We start from the raw sequence: 19979 nt of genomic DNA, 5'->3' as shown, positions 1-19979 counted from the left end.
TTGAAATTTTTTAAAATTGATGTCAATAAAAAAAATGTAAAAAATTGTGATTTTCATCAAAGTATTTATTGGTGATCATTCACAACCGTTTTTTTGTTTTTGTTTTGTTTTTTACATTTGGATGAAAAGCAAAGAGAATGTAGCAGCCCAAGATTTGTCCACAATTTAAAACCACTCCTATCGTGGTCAATGCCATTCCATCGCAAAAACCCACCAAGTCTGAAATAAGTACTGTTTTGCTCGTTAGTTTTCTTTACGGAAGGAAAAAGTGCCGTGGCGTGAAATCATAATCGAGGCGACGCGTGTCCGGTGGATAATCGCGTCTATTACGTTATTGTTAACGAAATGAAGGCGAATTGGCGGCGGCGGCGTCGCCTTTGAAAGGTCCGTTGGAAATGAAACGAAATCCGAAAAAAAAACATTGAGGCATTTCTGTTTTGAGCATGTCCCCTTCACAGACGTCCTATTTTAGCGTTACCAGCGGCGGACGTTGTCGTGACCGGCCGCGACCGGCTCTCACTTCGGCCGCGCGCCCTCGGGACACGGTGATTGGCTAAGGGTGCCCTCGGGGGGCGGCTTGCACGGGTCAAGACGGAACGGTTCCTTTCAGGTACCACATTCCTCCGTGGCTGCTGCAGCATTCCTAAAAAAAAAAAATTAAAAATCAAAAATGACAACAATTTCATAAGAATTTGAAAAGCACTGTTAAGCCCCGCCCCCTCCTCTGACACACACCCACCTTGTGTAGCCGGTCCATGTCGGCCTTGGAGACTTCGCCCAACTCTTCGCTGAGCCGAGCTTGAACCGTGCTCCGCTTCAGGCGGTAATTTTTGGTAAACATCTCGAAGAGCATGTGGCGGTGCTGCGGGTTTTGCCGGGAGGGGCACGGTAGGGTTAGCAAAAATGTAAACGGGTTATTCTCGGCGGTGCAAATTTACCTTGTCAAAGTCTTCTCCGGTCTCCCACAAGCCAAAAACCTTTTGCTGGTCGGCGGAAGCCGAGGTCAGAGCGGGAAACTACATTGGGGGAAGGAAAAATAGGTTTTGAACGCGCAAACGTACTAAATGTGTCCTTTAGTTTAATACAAGGGTGTCAGACTCGGGTTGGTTCGCGGGCCGCTTTAACGTCAACTCGATTTCACGTGGGCTGGACCATTTTAGATAGAATATTTAGATTTTTTTTAATATAAATGGATTAAAAGAACTGGATTATAAGACCTGAATTTTCAGTTTTTTATAGATCTAAAACAATGTTTATTTAAGCTTTATTTCAAACCTTTTTTATATATTTTTAGATTTTACAAAATGATTTTTGAACTAAAAACACAGAATAAAATGATTAAAAAATTACAATTATTGATTTAAAAGGGGGAAAATCAGGAAATTTAATATACATCTATACTCTTCATTTTAATTTGATCCTAAAACAGAAAGTCGGCACTCATCATTTACTTTCCCGGGCCACACAAAATGATGCGGCGGGCCAGATTTGGCCCCCGGGCCGCCACTTTGACACTGGGACTTTAATACATTCTTCAAACTCGTTAAGACGGTTTGTTTTTTGAACAATGACATAAGAAGTCAAAATAAGCCAAAAATCGACAACGACAGGGCGACCCGGCGGCTGACCGGTTATAAAGTCGGCCTCACAGTGGGGGTTCTGGGTTCAAATCCAGGTCAGTCCACCTGTGTGGAGTTTGCATGTTCTCCCCGGGCCCACGTGGGTTTTCTCCGGGTACTCCGGTTTCCTCCCACGTTCCAAAAAACATGCATGGTAGGCGGATTGGACACTCTAAATTGCCCCTAGCTGTGATTGGTTGTTTGTTACATCGTGCCCCGCGATTGGCTAGCCACTCATTCAGCTGGGATAGCTCCGTGAAATAAAAAGAAAAAGCTACTCACAGGCACCACGATCTGTCTGCAACGGCTCAGCAGCACGGCGTCTTGCAGCATGTGATCGGAAACGGGTCCGAAAGGGATGTGTCCGGCCGGCATGGTGGCCAAGTGGAGGCTGAAGAGCCTCTTGAGCTCGTTGAACGTCAGCACGGGATTCTTCCCGAAGGTGGCGCTCACAAAGTCCAGCAGCGGCGGAGAGGGCGCGTTGGCGGGGCTGCCGCCATTGCCATTGGCGCGCTGGCCGCCCGGGTAGCCGTTGAGCGAGCCGTTGGTCAGGCCCGAGGAGGACGGCGGGGGCGCCGAAGTGTCCATGGGCTCGGCCTCGCCGTCGCTCAGGGGCTCCTTCTTGACGCGGACGCCGCCGCCGCTCGAGGCTTTTTTGGCGTGCAGGTCCTTCTGAAGAGAAGCCTGCTTCTCCTGAGCGCGATCCTGCGCCATTTTGAGGCGCTGGGTGCCGCTGATGTGAACCGCTTCTGAAAGACGGCGCAAAAATGCGCGATTACTTTGACATACCGTATTTTCACGACTATAAGGCGCACATAAGTCATAAATGTTCTCCAAAATAGACAGGGCGCCTTATAATCCAGTGCGCTTTATATATGGACCAATACTAAAATTGTTATCACGATGAAATAAAATAAATCAGTCGATAGGGTACACCGACTAGCTACCAGCTAGCTACTATTTGCGAATGGATTGTGGCCAACTGGACGAACGTCTAAAACTCAGCGTTTTCGACGACTCATTTGGACAATTGTTCAATTCGGACACAGAAAATGAGGACTTTGATGGATTTGTGGGTGATGATGACGTGAGTAAGTTGTAAAATGGCTAAATAAAGTACAACCCAACTCAGTTTTGCTTCCGTTGCCTTTTTAAAAACGTGTTTTTAGCGTGTGGGTGTAGCATGCAAGAACTATATATCCCAGCAGTCACTGCGCACCGGAAACCGGAAATAAGAGTCTGGGGCTGCTTCCGGTAGCCAGCGCTATTGCGGTAAGATATTCATATATAATATATATGCGTCTAAAAAAACGGTGCATCCTTTGTGTGTTTAAAATACAGAAATAGCACTCGTTACTGACACTGCGGCAAAAAATACGATGCGCCATATAGTGGTGAAAATACGGTACTCGTGCATGATCTTTGCCATAATATCGTCTACCGACAGGTCCAGATGATTACCCACCAGGCAGTTGAGAATTCTTCGGCATGAAGTCGTCCTTGGAGAATTTGAACACTTTTTCTAATCTTTAAAAAGGGACAAAAAAAAAATAGTAAGAATAGGTCTTAATTGGGACTTGTGCGCAAAAAAACCCACTTGCTCTGGATGCCTAGCCACAACATCTGCTGCCGCTGGGCCACGTCGGCGTGCCTCTTGACGAATTCCACGTCGGCGGGCAGCAGGAACTCCCATCCGCGGTTGACGCGCGGCACCGCCACCTGCTCCAGGAAATCCTTCACGTCCTCCGGGGGAAGCTACGAGGAGCGAAAACCAGCGTTTGGATTTCTGGTGGCGTTTGCGTTAGCATGCTAACAGAGAAGCTTACTTTGATCATTGCCGTAATCTCCTTTCTCATCAGCGAGCGTTCCAAAGTGAACCGCCACATCTGCACATCCACAGCACAAAAAAAAAAAACCAACAACAGCATGAAAAAATGAATCCCGATGGAAGGTTCCGTAACTTCGGCGAGGTGTCCTCACCACAAAGTCTCTGCCCCGACACAACACGTCGGCCGGAACGCCGCTGTGAGGACTGCAGCTATTTTTAGGGTACAGGATGTCGCTAGTGGGAGACGGAAGGAAAATATAAGGCTCCCACAAATGATTTGACGGATGGCGGTCGTGGGCTCCTCGTACCTCTTCACCACCCAGTTACCCTGGACTAGCAGCGCCACCTGCTGGATGCAGCGGAGCACCGCTGTGGCATCGGTGCCCGAGGCCAGCAGGCCCATGAGGCTGGCGAACTGAATCACCTTGACTGCGGAGACGCAAAGAAGCAAAAACGATATTTGTAATCATATGTTGTCATGGCGCAGGCAAGACCACAAAATCAGGTATCAGGAGACTAAAAAAATGATATTGGTGCAACACAAGTTAGAAAAGAATACAATAAATGTGCATTGATGGATAAGTCAGTGTTTTACTTTAATTTATTTCTTGTTTTACTTTAATTTATTTCTTGTTTTACTTTAATTTATTTCTTGTTTTACTTTAATTTATTTCTCCTTTTCATGACTCACCTCTTATTTCCCACGTGCTGCCATATTTGTTCCAATCAAATCGAACTAAATGACATGTTATTGCTTTATCTTCAACTATTCCGGTTGGTGTATAAATAAAATCCATCAAATTAAAATAGAATAGATAAGCAAGCAAAAAAAGTCAATATATTGTCATTAGCATGCATTTTTTTTTATTAATTTCATCAAAATTACACATTGTTTAGTTATGGCAAAAATGTTAAATGTCTACAGATTTAACATTTTTAACTAAGTAATAATTATCAGGCTTTTTCCACATTGGAAACGCTAAAAGGAACTCAAAATCCAACCCATTTTTTTTCAAGAAAAAAACCTGCTAAATGAACGTGCCGACAATTCTACGCGCTCTCGTTAGCGTCGTTAGCTTACCGTTCTTCATCAGCGTCTTGATCTGCTCGCCGATCGGCAGCGTGCGCAGCTGGGCCATGGAGAGCACGTTACTTGGACCCACGGGCTTGATGCTGCGATACAGAAACGGTGGTTAAAATGTGTCCAAACTCGAGTGAGGAACAAAAAAATGGAATGCTTACACTTTTTCTTCTGCTAGTGGAGGCATCAGCATACTGAGGTATTCCCTGTAGCGCCGCGGCAAACAGTACATTAGATCATCAGATTCGTATTTGGTTGCATTTTTTTTTAACAAAAAAAAAAAGACCATTTGCATTCAGAATAAAGAGACCTCAAGCACTCACTTGGGCGTTTTAACCAGCTCGGAGTTGTCGGAGGAGTCAACGTGCTGACAGAACAAATACTGCCTCTCGTGTTCAGAGCGACTGTCCTGAAGGGAACCAAAATGGCGGGCTCACAAGGAGGCAACAATCGAGATAGTCGCAGAGGGCTGGTGACGATGAGCTACCCTTAAGCTGTGGTATTGCAAGTGGATCCAGGGCTCCTCGGCCTGCTTCTTCTGGAGGAAGTCGTACGACTGGATTCTCCTCTGGCGCGCTTGCTCCGTCTCGGGCCGAGAGAACCTCACCTGCACGGGAACGAACGCAGAAGATGCGTAGAGATGAATAGACGAATACACCCACGCGAGACTCGACAAGAAAGAGTTCTCACCGAAATGGCCTTGGCTTCGTCCTCGGCTTCGTCCTGGGACGAATCTCCTCCTGTGACGAAGCGCCGCGAGGTCAGATGGAAAAATTGCAACAAAAGAAAAATGCGGGGAACGTTTAAAAAAAAAATGCACCTTCATTGCCTGCTTCGCGCTCCTTGGTTTTGCTGTCCGCCTTGTCTAGGTAAGCAAAACTGGGGCGCATCTGCAAAATTCCTGCCAATGGAGTTATGTGCAGCTCACCTGTGTACAAAATTGAAATTTAGGAGAAAAAAAAAAATCACACAGATTAATTACATATTTCTTAGTAGAATAACAATTTGAGACCTTTTCGAAAGATGGCAGCGGCGTATCGGGAAGTGCTGGTGGTGGCCTGTATAGACGAGAAGGTCTGATTGTCCATCATTTTCCTGCAAAAAAATAAAAAAGATATCTAGATGAAATTTTCATGAGCAGCATTTTCTCAATCCTACTGAGGTACACAAGCTCAAAATGTGCTAACAGGCTGCTTAACATACACCAAACCGAATAAGTGTTGCTTAACATACACCGAACCAAATAAGTGTTGCTTAACATACGCCGAACCAAATAAGTGTTGCTTAACATACACCAAAACAAATAAGTGTTGCTTAACATATGCCGAACCAAATAAGTGTTGCTTAACATATGCCGAACCAAATAAGTGTTGCTTAACATATGCCGAACCAAATAAGTGTTGCTTAACATACACCGAACCAAATAAGTGTTGCTTAACATACACCAAATAAGTGTTGCTTAACATACACCAAATAAGTGTTGCTTAACATACACCAAATAAGTGTTGCTAAACATACACCAAATAAGTGTTGTTAACATACACCGAATAAGTGTTGCTTAACATACACCGAATAAGTATTATTCTCCTCGTAGCCCCTGCCGTCCACGTTCAGCGCTATTTGCTCCCCCTTGCTGCGGCAGTAGTTGGGACTGTTGGTGTCCATACTCATCTGTAGCTCCACCTAGTGACAAGGAACACACAATTAAGACTGGAACTGTTTGAAAATACAGGTAAGAAAGCTTTTGTTTTTACCCGCTGCTGTTTGGGTTTGATCTTAGCGGCCAAAAGGTTGACGTCATCATAGGTCATGTTGGATGGTCGCACGGGGTACTGGAATAAAAGATTTTTTTTCGGGGTGGGGGTTACAAACTTGTGTTTACTGGGTAGCTTTTATTTAGCTGAGAGTTAGAGCAACTGTTTTGTGATTCCTGAACCAGTTCATTTTTTTGACCAATGGTCAACTCATTTGCACTGAATGTAACATGGACAACACCCACTCACCTGCAGTAAATAAAGCTTCTCCGCAAGGCTTTTGGCGAGATAGACGTCAATCTGTGGGAGGACAAAGCACTCCATAATGATCACATCAGGACCAAGAATGTTTAATGATTCGAAGAATGCATACCTCCTCTATAATGGGGTCGTCGTCATCCCCGCTGGCCATATTTTAGCAAGCGGCGTAAAGGGAAAAAAAGAAGGTGAAGCGAGAGCGAATCCAACCTTTAAAAGAAGACACATTTGGAATCAATGGAATTGACTTGCTCAGTCAGTGGGCAAACGTGGTGGACATTATTCCAAAAGAGGTGTGCACCCCCAATTATTTGCAAGCAATAATTCAAAACTCAGTAACTCCAAGTAACGTTGCAATTATTTGAAAACATTGGCAGAAGCACAGTTGATCCATTAGAAAAATATTCAAGTTGCATTTGAATTTTAAGTGTACAATCGGATATGGGATGACTGTGCAAGAAAGCAAAAAGAGGCATGTAAACATAAATCATAAAGAGGTTGACCAGGTGATGCAAGCCTGCGAAATGGAATGAAAATTGATTTTCCAGCCGTGTACACAATAAAAAAAAGTAACTCACATGCCAAAGTAGCACCTTTTGCATCTTTTAGTGACTTTGCCACACGCGTATTCCGTAAAATAAGACCTTTTCGGGGTTTGTTAGCATTGCTAGCCAAACACATAGCAAATTCTTTCAGGCAGGCCTACGATAAACTACACTAATCTAGCAAACGCAGCACAAACTCGCACTTTGTGGATTTCAAAATCCACCCCTCAACGCCTAGGGGGAAAAAACTATATCGGGTAAAAACACACGTCAACGTGACGAAGTAAGCTAAGGTTGAAGTAACCGGTCCTTAGCAACTTTAGCTTTAGCCTAGCTTTGATTCCCACATGCCGGTTGATAAAACACTGAGTTTGCGATCGGGTGGGTTTTTCGTAAGAATTACGACAAAAGAGGGGAACAGCCACGTAGGGGACGTTACCTGGACAAGTTAATGATGTGTGGAGGCTATCTCATCGGCGTGACATCAGATGGGCAAAGTGGAAGGCGCAGGAACGCGCACGAAGTGATCACCATGTTGACTCAGATCGACATTAGACACGTGTGAAGCAGGGCCAAGCCCACAATGCAAAGCGAGTACTATACAACACTAACATTAGCTTGTCGAATTTGACTTCATCGACACTCAGTTGGCATGAAGTGGAACATATTGATGAAAATTCTGGCATTTTTGTGGGTTTAAAGAGCTAGCCCAAAACATTTGGCAGCGGTGGGATTCGAACCCAAGATCGACATTAGACACGTGTGAAGCAGGGCCAAGCCCACAATGCAAAGCGAGTACTTTACAACACTAACATTAGCTTGTCGAATTTGACTTCATCGACACTCAGTTGGCATGAAGTGGAACATATTGATGAAAATTCTGGCGTTTTTGTGGGTTTAAAGAGCTAGCCCAAAACATTTGGCAGCGGTGGGATTCGAACCCACGCCTCCGGAGAGACTGGAGCCTTAATCCAGCGCCTTAGACCGCTCGGCCACGCTACCTTGTGGCTTCGAGGAGAATTGTTTTGTGTTGAAAAAGTCAGTTTTACAAATCATGCTTATCTTCACGAGTACAAGGGGCTGCTAAGACAACAATATTGGTTTTTAGTTTTGATTTTTCACCCCGAGATTTTAAGTGTTTTTATATTTTTGGAAATGCTAGAATATTAATTAAAATCCTGTTGAAATGGGATATTATGCACACTGAACCACATGAACTGCCTCGTGGTGTAGATGTTGATTTTAAGAGAAATAATGACATGTATTCCTGGTTGCATGAATTATTTTTAATTTTCAGCATTGTTATTTATGGTCGAAAATTATACGGATCGGATCGCAAGTCCAAAGAATCAATGAGGACATCCCTACTAAATTTTACAAAACATAAGCAGCAAGGTTATACGCATAAAAATCAAAGCAAACATTTTTTTGGGTTTTTCTGTAAACTTTTCTTAAAGCATACACTCTCAATAGAAATGTTAGGTAAACAATTGATTTTTTTTTTGGCTCCATAGACCACATTCACAAAAAAACAAACTCCAATAGGAGTAGCAACTCGTTAAAAAATAGAGAATCTGGCACAGAAAACTTGATTCAGCTTAGACACTGGAAGGCTCGGACATGCAAACATGCAAAGCACCGTTAGCTCTATTTATATATATAAAAAAGATGTAAACGCCACTCGTCTAGGGACACTTGAAGGTGTTTTCTAGAGGTAAAGGTAAAATTATTCGTCCATCAGCGCCCACGCCTCTTCGGCCTTCATGTAGTACTGGTTCGCCGAGCGTCCTTTCATGGCCTCCATGGCAGCTTCTGCTGCTTCGGTAAACAGGTCACCTACAGGAAAGTTCAAATATGCTATGAAATAGTGTAGCAAGTGTCTTTAAAAGGGAACAGATCATTTTTGGTAAAAAATCCACTCCGAAAAGTCACAGAAAATGCTAAATAATGAAGAAAAATCTCACTTTTCCAGTCTGCCAGCCTTCTATTTCTATCTCTGCTATCTCTTGTTGCCTGTTATTCTGTTGACATGTACTGGCTAGCTAAGCACTAGAAAGCTAGATATGATCATGAATTCTGGTTGTGATGTCACACAAAATTGCGCGCACAAAGAAGTACACTTCCCCAGATACATTGTTTTGGGTGGAATATGTATGTATGTATGTACAATATTATGTAATGGTAAAAAAAAAAACTTACCGTATTTACTTGCATATAAGCCGCACACTTAAAATTTGACAATTTCTCGCGTATAAGCCTCCAGCCGATTCACAATTTTCACCTCAATATTCATGGTTTTAATAGGGAGTACGTGTGTTACTTTGAATGCAAAATCTTTAGAAAAATCATCACCTGTGGTATTTCTGAGATACTGTATGAATCGAAAGCACATTATTATGGTCAATCTCATAAGGAAGTTAGTCATTCATCCAGTAATGGTTGTTTTCTAACTCCAAAACAGAAAATAACCAACAAATAGTGAATGTTACTTTGTCGACATCTAGTGGTGAAAAAGAATATAGCAAGTCTTGTGGGCATATAAGCCGGTCATCATTTTTTTGAGTTACAGATACAGTTTATAGACGAGAAAATACGGTTAGACTAGAGTTGAGTGCCAAAATTACACAATAATATATATATTTTTTAATTTGACATGGTCACCATGTTATAGCACACATAACACTTGGCCCTCACTATCATGGATTCTTTACCTGCTTTCTGCGGGTCGGCGGCAAGGTTGTACCCCCCCACCAGGAACATCTCGGCCTCTCTGGCCAGCAGGAGGTAGCGAGGCTCGTCCTGAATGCCGTCGAACTCGCCGCCCTCGTCGTGTTCGACCATGTTTAAGGCGTTGTCGTACCAGCGGATGGCCGCCACCCAGTCCTGCTTCCTATTGAGATGTTAAAAAAAACACAAATTTGATGAAAGAACTTTACAATTCCTATTTTAAATGGAACCCACCTGTCCGCTGACAGGTTAACTCCCGTATCGAAAGCTCGGGCCACGGTGATCATGGAAGATCGGTCGCCCGCTTCGGCGGCCAGCAGGAGATATTTAAAGCCTTTCATCTTGTTTCCAGCATTTTCCTGAAAAAGGACGCGACGACTCAAACGTCGGGATGATCGTTGGGGAAGGTGGAAGTTTTACCTCCAGCGTCATGTCGGGCAGGATGTGATGGGGCAGCTGCAGGCAGCACTGTCCAATGGCCACGATGGCCTCCAGCTCGCCGCATTGCGCCGCTCGCTCCAGGTGGAACACGGCCGATTCTTCGTCCCACTGCTCGTCCTTCTCGCAGAAGCGTCCGGCTTCGTGGTAGCGCACCATGGCCAGGTGCACCTGCACGCCGGGATCGTTCAAAATGGTAAAAACGTTCGCTAGGACGCGCGCTTGATATTTTCCTCTCCTCACCTTCCCCAGGATGGACTGCCCGAGTCGCTTTTGCATGAGAGAATCGAGTCGTTCGACTTCGGTGGCCACGCAGGAAGATCTGTGCACGTGAGCCCGGGATGAGTGGAAGAAGCTCCATTTCTCCTCTGTTAGCTGGGGAGGAAATAATATTATGGCGTTAGCGTCCATGAAATGAGCTCACGTCTGATCACGTTGACGGAAAACAAAAAACAGTACACGTACACACAGCGTTTGGTTGGTGGATTTGCCTTGGATTTTTCGATACGTTGCAAATTGAAGCAATCTCTCAGATAGTATGGACAAAAGCTTTAGGATTAAGTACCGAACAGGCAATATGCCCATAAAGAAATGTTAATGTCGACCAATTCCCATCAAGGTTGGCTGTATAAAAAAAGAAAAAAAGCTAAAAGCCGCAACCTCCGTACTAATGACTTCTTCTGACCTAAAACTTTTGTCCCTTCTTAGGCAAAAATGAAATCAAACTCTTGGCAACAACACAAATGAGGAGTGAATTGTGAGACATGACGGGGACACAGGAATGAGTGCAAGGGAGAGGTGATTTAACCCCTGTGGTGATGATTAGATGGATTAAATATGGCAGAGCGGCGTCTCATTTGTTGCTTTACCCGTCTGACACTGTCCTCGTCCGACTCAGAATAATTTCTTTGGTTGCGGTGGCGAGCCTACAGCGTGTCGGGATAAAACATGCATCATCAAAGTACTACTAAAAATACACGTCAATAGGTGGGCCATTACAGAATTGGAGGACATGTTGCCTTAAAAAACACCTTTTTAATTTATTGATATAGTAATAAACTATCAATGAGTCGTTTGGCTAAGCTAACAGGTCTAAATATGTGTTCACCCTACTTGATATAATAAGAGAAAGAGCATTGCAAAGGCATTTTAATAGAAGCTAGCTGGTTAGAAAGGCTCCTAATCTTGAACATAGGCTAACTATGTTTTAAAAATATGAAAGATGAAAACTCACTATTGGGTGCTTTCTTCTACCATAAAAGATGACTATTCTTATGAAACAAATAATAGCAATTTAATTGTAACTGTTTGATTTGAGATTCAATTTTGTCATTATGGGATGTAACAGGAGAAAAAAATGCATTATAAAGGGCCTACTCTAGACATATCGACTATTATAAACTATTTTCAAGCATTCTCTTTTTATAGTTGGTGGTGTTAGCTTTAAGCAAGGATGCCGCTAGCAAAAAATGACTGAATAATTTCATCTTTAGCATGCAAATGACTTAAAATTTGACGTGTAAGACTTAAAATGTTCTCCATTTCTGCATGACCCGAGAAAAGAATTTATACTTTAGGAATATACAAATAAACATTTAGTGTTCATACGGCACTATTTACCCCATCCGCCTGGTCGTTGGGGTCCCCTTCGCTCCTCCTCTCGCTGGGGTAGCCGCTGTCCCCCCCGCTGTCCGACTCCTACGTACGAAGACCCGCAAAAAAGTGACATTTTAGCTCGCTGAACTCGACTTCACCCGCACAAAAGTTCCATTTCGTACCCTGTGTTCCCCTGTGTTATCCAGTCTTTCGTGTTCATACATCCCGGTAAAAGATAAACCTGTAAAAAATGAAACATCACAATGAAACCTGGCAACTTCCAAGGGGGAAAAACATAGAATGACATCACTAGTTTTTATTGAGTTTGCATACGCACCGACCGGAGACCTGGCCATGACGAAAGGCGCCACAAGCGGGGAACACGGCATCGAATCGGCGTCGCTCATGCTCTCGTCCACCGACGACGTCTCGGACATGCGGGACAGCGGCGGAGGCGCCCGGCTACCGGATATGGTGCGGACGCGGGGGGAGCCGCACTGCTCCTCGCAGCCCCTCAACACCGTCTTGGCCGATTTCTAATATGGAGAAGAAGAAAAGCTTTCAAAATATGCCATATTTTCCGCCCTATAGGACGCAACTAAAAGACTATATTGGCTAAATATTGTATGAAATTCCAACAATGCCTGGCTCTAGAGGTGACTGTGTAGTTCCCTTCAAAAACAGTGCTAAATTAGCCAAAGCACCTTCTCTCTTCATACTTTCAAACAGTATGAATGAGCTACAAATTGCCTTTCAGGCAGAACAACCTGGATTGGACACAGCCCGGGCGCCGTATGTTTGACACCCCTTGTTATTTACTACAACGGGGGTGAGCAAGGCAGTCCTCAAGGGCCGCTGTGGCTGCAGCTTTTGGTTCCAAGAAAGACGGGGGTTGGGCTGAAACGGGAAGCACCTGACGGCAATCCACTGATTGCACTCGTAGGACACTAGTATTGTGGAAAGGTTTCCTCTTTAGAGGTTGGAACGAAACCCTGCACCCACTGCAGCCCTTAATGGAATAGTTTGAATCTAGAATCACAAAAAATAATCATTTTTAGGGATAACAACAAGGGCTGTCTCTAGAGGTGACTGTGTAGTTTAGTTTTAAAAAAAAAGAGTACTAAATTAGCCAAAGCACCTTCACTCTTCATACTGGCAACTCAATACCAATTAGCATATGTGAACTCCCGTCTCTGAACCTATTGGCCAATCATCTTAAAGTCTGGCTGTTAGACCAACAAAATTGCCATGACAACGCTTTCTTAACTTGGATCTTTTTCATATCTCGAGTCATTCATTTGCATATAAACATTTCGTAACCTGAAACGTAAGTAGAGGTATGATTGTATGTTCATTAATATGTGCTCTCTCTTATTAAATAAATCAAACAACTAACCACTACTATTATTATTACTACTACTACAACTCCATGTAGTGCTTTTTTTTTTGCTCCAAGATCTACTTTTCAATGAGCCATTCGCAATCTACTTAGTCGTTCGGGTTAGAATTAAGGGGCGAGGCCAAGCGGTCCTCCAGGCCAGCTCGCTGCGAGGGCAGCTTTTTCTTCCACGGACACGGAGTTGAACCAGCGGGGGTTGGGCTGAATTGAGCACCTGACTGCAATCCACTGATTGCACATACCAGCCACATTAGTGCATTAGTATCACACATGACATACTGCGGGGGTGTGCAAATGTTTTTGCTCAATATAATCTTCTGCGCCTTATACACGAAAAATAAATTTGAACATAGGCCATTTATTGTAACTGCACTTTATAGTGCAGTTACAATACAGTATCAATTGGGGAAGTTTGAACAAGATTTAATTGTATGTTACCTACCAAGAGTTTGTTGGTACAGTCCAGCTGCTGCCTCTCGGCCGGGGACAAATCGAACGGCGTCAGGCCCATGCTCTTGCAGATCTTGTTGCACAGGTGCGAGTGGAAGAAAAGCGCCATGCCTCGCACGCCTAGTGACACCAGAATATTTGATTATTGTTGAAAATGACGGTTTATTCAAAATAATGATAATAGGATGCATACCCAGGTTTCCGTCGCCAAAATCAGTTCCCTTTTCCGTGTGAATCTGGGGGTCGGTGTAAAGGTCACCCACGCCCTGGATGTCAACCACAATCAGCTGGTGGCCCGAACGCTCAAAACTGAAGTGGCTGAATGCCTATTGGGAAAAAGACAGGAAAAAAAACTGTTAATATATGACATTATCAGGGTTCTGTTTTGACTGTGGTTCTCTAATTTACTATTACTTTAACGCAAGGGTATCAAACTGGTTCGTGGGCCGCATTCACGTCAACTTGATTTCATGTGGGCCGGATATAATGGTTGTATATTTTTAAAAGAAATCAGATTAAAAGAAATGGAACAAAATCCCTAGATATTACGTTTTTTATAGACCTAAAACTTTACTTCTTTGAGCTTTTTTCTTAGTAAGGGAAAACATTTTTTAATCATTTGTTTTTCATTTCAAAAGAAACATTTTTTTTTGAATTATGTCCAATATTAAAGTGGATAACAGAAAATACTTTATTTATTTTTAGATTTTACAAAATGCTTTTTGAACCTAAAACAAAATTCAAACTTCTTGCTTTCAAAAACTTTTACTCCAGTGCAACTATTTTTTTTCCTCTTTATTATTTGGCTCGTGCGACTTATACTCCATAAGATTCTGTAACTATCTGTGTAAAAAAATAAATAATAACAATAATAATAAAAATAAATGTTATAAAAAACGGTAAAAGACGTCGTCATCTTACCTGCGGCGTCAGCCTGATGTTGTCGTCCCTTACGAATCCCGAGTTGGAGTTATACTTGATGTACTTTCCCTCGATGTAATGCTCCAGGTGGAAGAGCGGCTTTCCCGGCCTTTGGCTCAACTCCACCACGCACATCTGCATGATGTCCACCTGACCCGCACGTTTCCCAGCGTTACGACCGGTCCGAGGCGGCGCCGGTCCGTCTTTCACCGCGGTACCTGTTTGGGGGGCCTGTGGCGGTTGAACTCCTCCCCCCACAGTTTGGCCTCCATCTGCAAGCGGACGTCCTCAAAGTAGACGCTTGGGTCCACCGTCTCCATGTAGCGCTTGGCCACGTAGTTGGACGCCGATTTCCAGTTGCTGCTGTGCGAGAAGCTGGACAGCTTTTTCCTGAAAAGGACATTTCAAAGAGCGAGTTGAGATACAAAATTATGCTTAAATATAATGCAAAAATATATTGATAAACAGCATATTTTACAATATTTCTATAGTCACATTATTGAAACAAACCTTGCAGTAAAAAAAAAATAATTTCGACCAATCAGACGTCAAATAGCTCAATTTGTCACATTGAGTGACCAAGTTTATTTGTTGTTTTTTGCATCATTGAAATCACCCTTTTATGATTATAATGTTGTGATAATTTAGCTTAGCTTGTAGCTCAATTTGTCACAATGAGTGACCAAGTTTATGTAAAAATAGTTGTTTAAAACATTTGTTTGTAACCTTGCACAAGTGAAAAAAAGGGATTTGTGATGGTTTTTTTTTTGCTTCATTGAAATCACCCTTTTATGATTATAATGTTGCGATAGTTTAGCTTAGCTTAGTTTATAGCTCAATTTGTCACATTGTGACAGAATAGTTGTTTAAACCATTTGTTCGTAACCTTGGACAAGTGGAAAAAAAGGAATTTGTTAAGGGTTTTTTTCTTCATTGAAATTACCCTTTTATGATTATGTTTTGGATAGTTTAGCTTAGCTTATCTTATAGCTCAATTTGTCACATTGAGTGACAAAGTTTCTATAAAAATAGTTGTTTAAACCATTTGTTTGCAACCTTGCACAACTGAAAAAAAGGGATTTGTGATGTTTTTTTGCTTCATTGAAATCACCCTTTTATGATTATAATGTTGCGATAGCATATCTTAGCTTCCTGGGTATGGAATTCTAAAAATCATGCTAGTCGGAGTCAAAAGAATTGAACTTACGTTCTGAAGCACTCCCTCATGGCTCCTCTCCCAAAAGGCTGTGGGAAAGAGATAAAGATAGTCCGCCCTAAATAGAACCCAGAGTGCAAAGTTTCCGTTGACAAAAAAATGCTCCTACCTGGGCAGCCATCTTGATGTGGACCTGGTCTTGGCCCCACTCGCCCGTGATAGCGTTATACCTGCCATACATTCAAAATCATTACATTAATTCCTCTCATGGTCAATAAAATGGCAGTGAAAGACGAACATCCACAGCTAGTTTGAGGAAATTGGACATTGTCAATAGCAGGAAAAGACTCCATTTTGTGTCACTTCCATGTCAATTTTGGGTAATTACACTTCCCTTGCGGTAAATTTGGATCATTTCCTATCGATTTTGAGGGACTATCTGGGATTCTTCTTGTTGATTTGTTAGTTCCTGCTGATTTATGGGTATTTCCTGTTGTTTAGGGGCCTTTTGAGCTTCTCTATTAAAAAAACAAACACATTGGGCCGCACTTTTGACACAACTGGTGTACAAATAGCACCTGGTTAGCATGTCTGTTTACCTTGGCCCGAGAATGTGTTTGTCAAAGTTACTTTTTTGAAAGTAGTCACACACAACGTTAAGCGAGGCACACAATGTACTGTTTGGCTTTATGATAGCAAAGTTAGCAACAAGTAGAGCCCGGAGTAGTAGTGTAAAATTAGCGTTTGAATAGCTAGTGCTCGCTCTGTTTTGTTTTGGCTCTTTCTCTGTGTGGTTTAGATAAGTGAGTGAATGTGAATAGTAAAGTCAGCGAAAAAGGAAAAAAAAACATCCCGCATTGTGCGTCTGCCAAAGGCGTTACGTGGCGCTACGTGTCTGAGAAGCCAGATGTATGCGAAAGTTGAAGCTTTACGGGTTCCCGCAAGCTAGCAAGCTAACGGCTGTTGTTTTTCACCCACAAAAAATGTTAGTTTCAACGCAAGTTAACTAAAACATCACTTTCCTTTAGTCTGTTTATGGTTCTGATGCCAATACGTGCATTATTGTAGGAGCTGAAAAATTAGAAATAAGATAAAAAATTCAAGGGTACTAAATTTGTCACAACAAAAATCTCTAAGGATTATTCTTTTAGGCCTGAAAGAATGTAAACAGAAAGTTTGAGTGGCAAACTAATCAAAGTGGATGGGACGTCTATCGCCGTCAATGGCAACCAATGTTAATACTTTTATTTATTATTTATTTTTAAACCTAATCTTTTTACATGTTTCCAATCCTCTAACAAATCTAAGTAGAAGAATTTCAAGTTGGAGCTTGGATGGTTTTTCTGAAGTTAGAAAAAGTTTGGACAACCCTGTTTTCGACCATATACGAATCTCTTTAACTTATTCCCACCTGTAGCGTAAACCCGATTCCGTCTCTTTATCCTCCAGGTGAAACTCGGCCCAAGGGTCGGGCATAGCTCTGGCCTTTTTCACCGCGTTTATCCACGACTCCTGGAGTAAGAAATACAATTAAAATAGAAAAACTGGCCCCATTAAGCTCATAAAAATCTTAAAAGATTTTTTTTTCCCCATCAACCAAAATGTTAGCTTGTGTTAAAATTCCCCCAAACTAACCTGTACTTGACATATGTAATTCAAACGTGTTGTTAAGTAGTTACAAATGACATTACTAATGTGGATGCTAATAATTATGCATAATTCTCCAAGACTTCCGCTGTAATAAAAATAAATAAAAAGGCGCTTCCTATAATCATGTACTGTATTTTTCAAACAATAAGTCGCAATTTTTGGGAGGGCAATCTTTTATTTGACCAGAAACCAAAAAACATATGTTAAAGTAACAATAGTAAAAGGGATAGCAACAGGCTAATTAGCCAAAAACAGCACAACAAGCTGTCGTAGTCAGAGAGCAAAAAAACAAGTCGATCTTAGTTGTTCGTCTCTGCCCCAACCAAAAAACTTGCGATTTATAGTCCGGAAAATATGTTCGATATTTAAAAAAAAGTCAGAGACACGCTAATAAAAACAAAAAAAGTACCACAGGGAGTCTACACTGAAAGGGCAAATTTGGATGACATGGCGATCACTCAGCCGTGTCCAAAAATAACCTTCCTAGCAGGCGGGGTCATCCATCACAAGTAACAAGTAACTTAAGACGATAGAAAACAGAAATCATGCAAATGAATCAAACAGAAAGACAGAAAGTTGTACAAAAGGTTTAAGGCAGGGGTGTCAAACTATACTTTTAGGTGATTTACGGTAAATTTAGCATCATTTCCGATTGATTTTAGGGGATGCTTCTTGTTCATTTTGATTTTGGGGCATTTCCGGGTGACTTCCTGTTGGTTTGGGAGCATTTTAAGCTTCCCTATTAACTCATTGGCTGCCATTGTAGGCGCTGTGGGACGATTGAACCAATGGAAATGGAGCAAAGTGCAGTAGTGCACACACTTGATCACATATCTAAAAAAAATAGCTATTGTGTCGCCCACATGGAAAAAAATGAAAGTATTTAATTATATACGTCAGGCAGAACAAAACCACGGGCCGGATCTGAAACCCTAGCGGACCACTTCTGGCCCACGGGCTGCACCTTTGACACCCCTGGTTTGCGGGTGAACGCAGTCCAAAACAGTGAAGGTAGTGAAAGGGGCGGGGTTATAGCATAGTAATTGAAATGGTAAAACATACCCGTGCACTCTCAGACAAAACCTGGTACGAACCTTCCGCCAAATGCTCACTTTGATTCTAAGTGGGAGAAGGTCAACAAAGCCACTTTTCGTTAGCGTAGCGCACGATGACACATCGTTAATGACAGAAAAGACAAATAGACACTCTGGCAACGCGACATGTACAAAATTTAAAATGGCGGAGATTGTTTGTGAACTGTATTCCATACCTGGTATGCGAAGTTGCTCTTGGGTAGCGAGTCGGGAAGCTGGCGGTTGTTGGCTAGGTTCTGCATGTAGTGGCAGATCTCGCGGGCGGGGTCGTCCAAAATGGAGCAGGCGAAGGCCTCGTCGTCTTCGTCGTCGTCGTCGTTGTCGGTGAGCGAGGAGACGCGCTGCTTGGGCGGAATTCTGTGGTCGGAGGGCCGGGTGCCGCTGCCCTCGTTGTCCATGCTGAACATCAGCTCGTCCTCCATCGCGTCGACTGCTTCTAGAAAATGACATTTTACGACAATTACGGGGCCATTGCCCTCAGATTGAACTGGATTTACTTATTTTAATGAACCCACTGGCGGCCTGGGAAAGGCTGGCAGTGAATGATGATGTTTTAGTGCAAGTGAAAGTCTCGGTGGTGAGAGTTTGTTCACAACTCGTTGACTCCTTGTCAATTCCAGTGAATAAATTCATTAAAAAAAACGTGTTCGTCTGCTTTGCAGATGGAAAATAGGGCTTGACTCATGAGTTATGGGAAGCCTTTAAACCAATTTGAGGTCATTAAATTAATATTAAGGGATGGAATCTTCACACGAAACGCCCGAAGCTGAGATTTCAACATCAACCACAACATTCCGTAGCATAAATACAGCTTACTACTCAACGTGTTTACCATTCTGCACGCTGATTCTGCATGTTTTTTTTCTGCAGAGGAGGACCCCACATGTCATGGGGGAGCTATATTCAATTGCATGCAGGACCCCCCCGACCACCACCTGCTTCCATAATAGCAAACGAGATATAACCGTCAATATACGCCATGCATGCATTAAATGAAGCTAGCAAACCTGTCTGTTGACACTTTGTGTGGCAGGCGTGTAAACAAACGTTCTCCTCCTTGTTTTTATGTCGGACAAAACGCCTTGCCGCCCGTTTTGACGACTACTCGTGGATAGTTCGACAGTTCTTCGCCTCTCCAGCGAGCCCTGCGGGTCCCGAGGCAAGCGGTTCGAAGGGAGGGTTTAGTATCGTGTCGGTTCCGCTAGCCGCCACACCGAATCGGGCCGTTTGCACGTAACACGACCAGCAGTGTTCCGTGGAAGCCCCGCCCCGCGTGGACTGCCGCCTTCTAGCCTGTCGGAAATGGCAAAGTCAATGTTCCACGATAAGCCCCTGGACGTTGGAGTGACAATAAACAACAGTTGAATTGACAAAAAGTATCCGAAATAATAAAGTTTTCACATTTTAATGCTGTGTAATGCTTTTAAACACCTGCAATTGTAACTGAATAAATAAATCACAAT

The 19979-nt window shown here is 42.9% G+C and overlaps 2 protein-coding genes and 1 non-coding gene across 8 annotated transcripts; all 3 read right to left on the bottom strand.

The window, feature by feature from the left end:
- Positions 1–44: 44 nt before the first annotated feature.
- polr3e (polymerase (RNA) III (DNA directed) polypeptide E) lies at positions 45–7812 on the bottom strand. The gene is made up of 21 exons (XM_077625681.1): positions 7525–7812; positions 6656–6750; positions 6532–6582; positions 6283–6360; positions 6096–6211; positions 5541–5623; positions 5349–5456; positions 5219–5268; positions 5016–5135; positions 4852–4937; positions 4690–4734; positions 4529–4620; positions 3756–3876; positions 3600–3681; positions 3446–3505; positions 3217–3374; positions 3085–3146; positions 1902–2368; positions 939–1016; positions 740–862; positions 45–643 (listed from the first exon to the last, which is right to left on the bottom strand). Exons 2-21 carry the CDS (start codon positions 6692–6694, stop codon positions 587–589), a joined length of 2076 nt encoding a protein of 691 aa, XP_077481807.1. The 5' UTR covers positions 6695–6750; positions 7525–7812; the 3' UTR covers positions 45–586.
- Positions 7813–8005: 193 nt separating this feature from the next.
- On the bottom strand, positions 8006–8087 carry trnal-aag (transfer RNA leucine (anticodon AAG)). Its single transcript has one exon. It is a non-coding gene; the product is annotated as a tRNA-Leu (tRNA).
- Positions 8088–8349: 262 nt separating this feature from the next.
- On the bottom strand, positions 8350–19796 carry eef2k (eukaryotic elongation factor 2 kinase). 6 transcript variants are annotated; one of them, XM_077625841.1, is made up of 20 exons: positions 19524–19794; positions 19032–19048; positions 18693–18952; positions 18485–18541; positions 17184–17284; positions 15942–16002; positions 15824–15861; positions 14835–15006; positions 14617–14766; positions 13889–14021; positions 13688–13815; positions 12184–12382; positions 12029–12087; positions 11871–11948; positions 11120–11176; positions 10494–10625; positions 10233–10421; positions 10047–10171; positions 9797–9975; positions 8350–8921 (listed from the first exon to the last, which is right to left on the bottom strand). In XM_077625841.1, the coding sequence occupies exons 3-20, from the start codon at positions 18936–18938 to the stop codon at positions 8812–8814; spliced, it is 2214 nt and encodes a 737-aa protein (XP_077481967.1). In that variant the 5' UTR covers positions 18939–18952; positions 19032–19048; positions 19524–19794; the 3' UTR covers positions 8350–8811. The 6 variants fall into 6 exon arrangements, with proteins under 6 accessions (XP_077481967.1, XP_077481965.1, XP_077481966.1 ...); XM_077625839.1 differs by lacking the exon at positions 19032–19048 and having other exon boundaries at positions 19524–19796; XM_077625840.1 differs by lacking the exon at positions 19032–19048 and having other exon boundaries at positions 18693–18949.
- Between the last annotated feature and the right edge of the window lie 183 nt (positions 19797–19979).

Source organism: Stigmatopora argus, chromosome 18, assembly GCF_051989625.1.
Source record: "Stigmatopora argus isolate UIUO_Sarg chromosome 18, RoL_Sarg_1.0, whole genome shotgun sequence".
Lineage (NCBI taxonomy): Eukaryota > Metazoa > Chordata > Actinopteri > Syngnathiformes > Syngnathidae > Stigmatopora > Stigmatopora argus.
The sequence above is the reverse complement of the archived record's forward strand: the minus strand, read 5'-3'. Positions and strand labels throughout refer to the sequence as shown.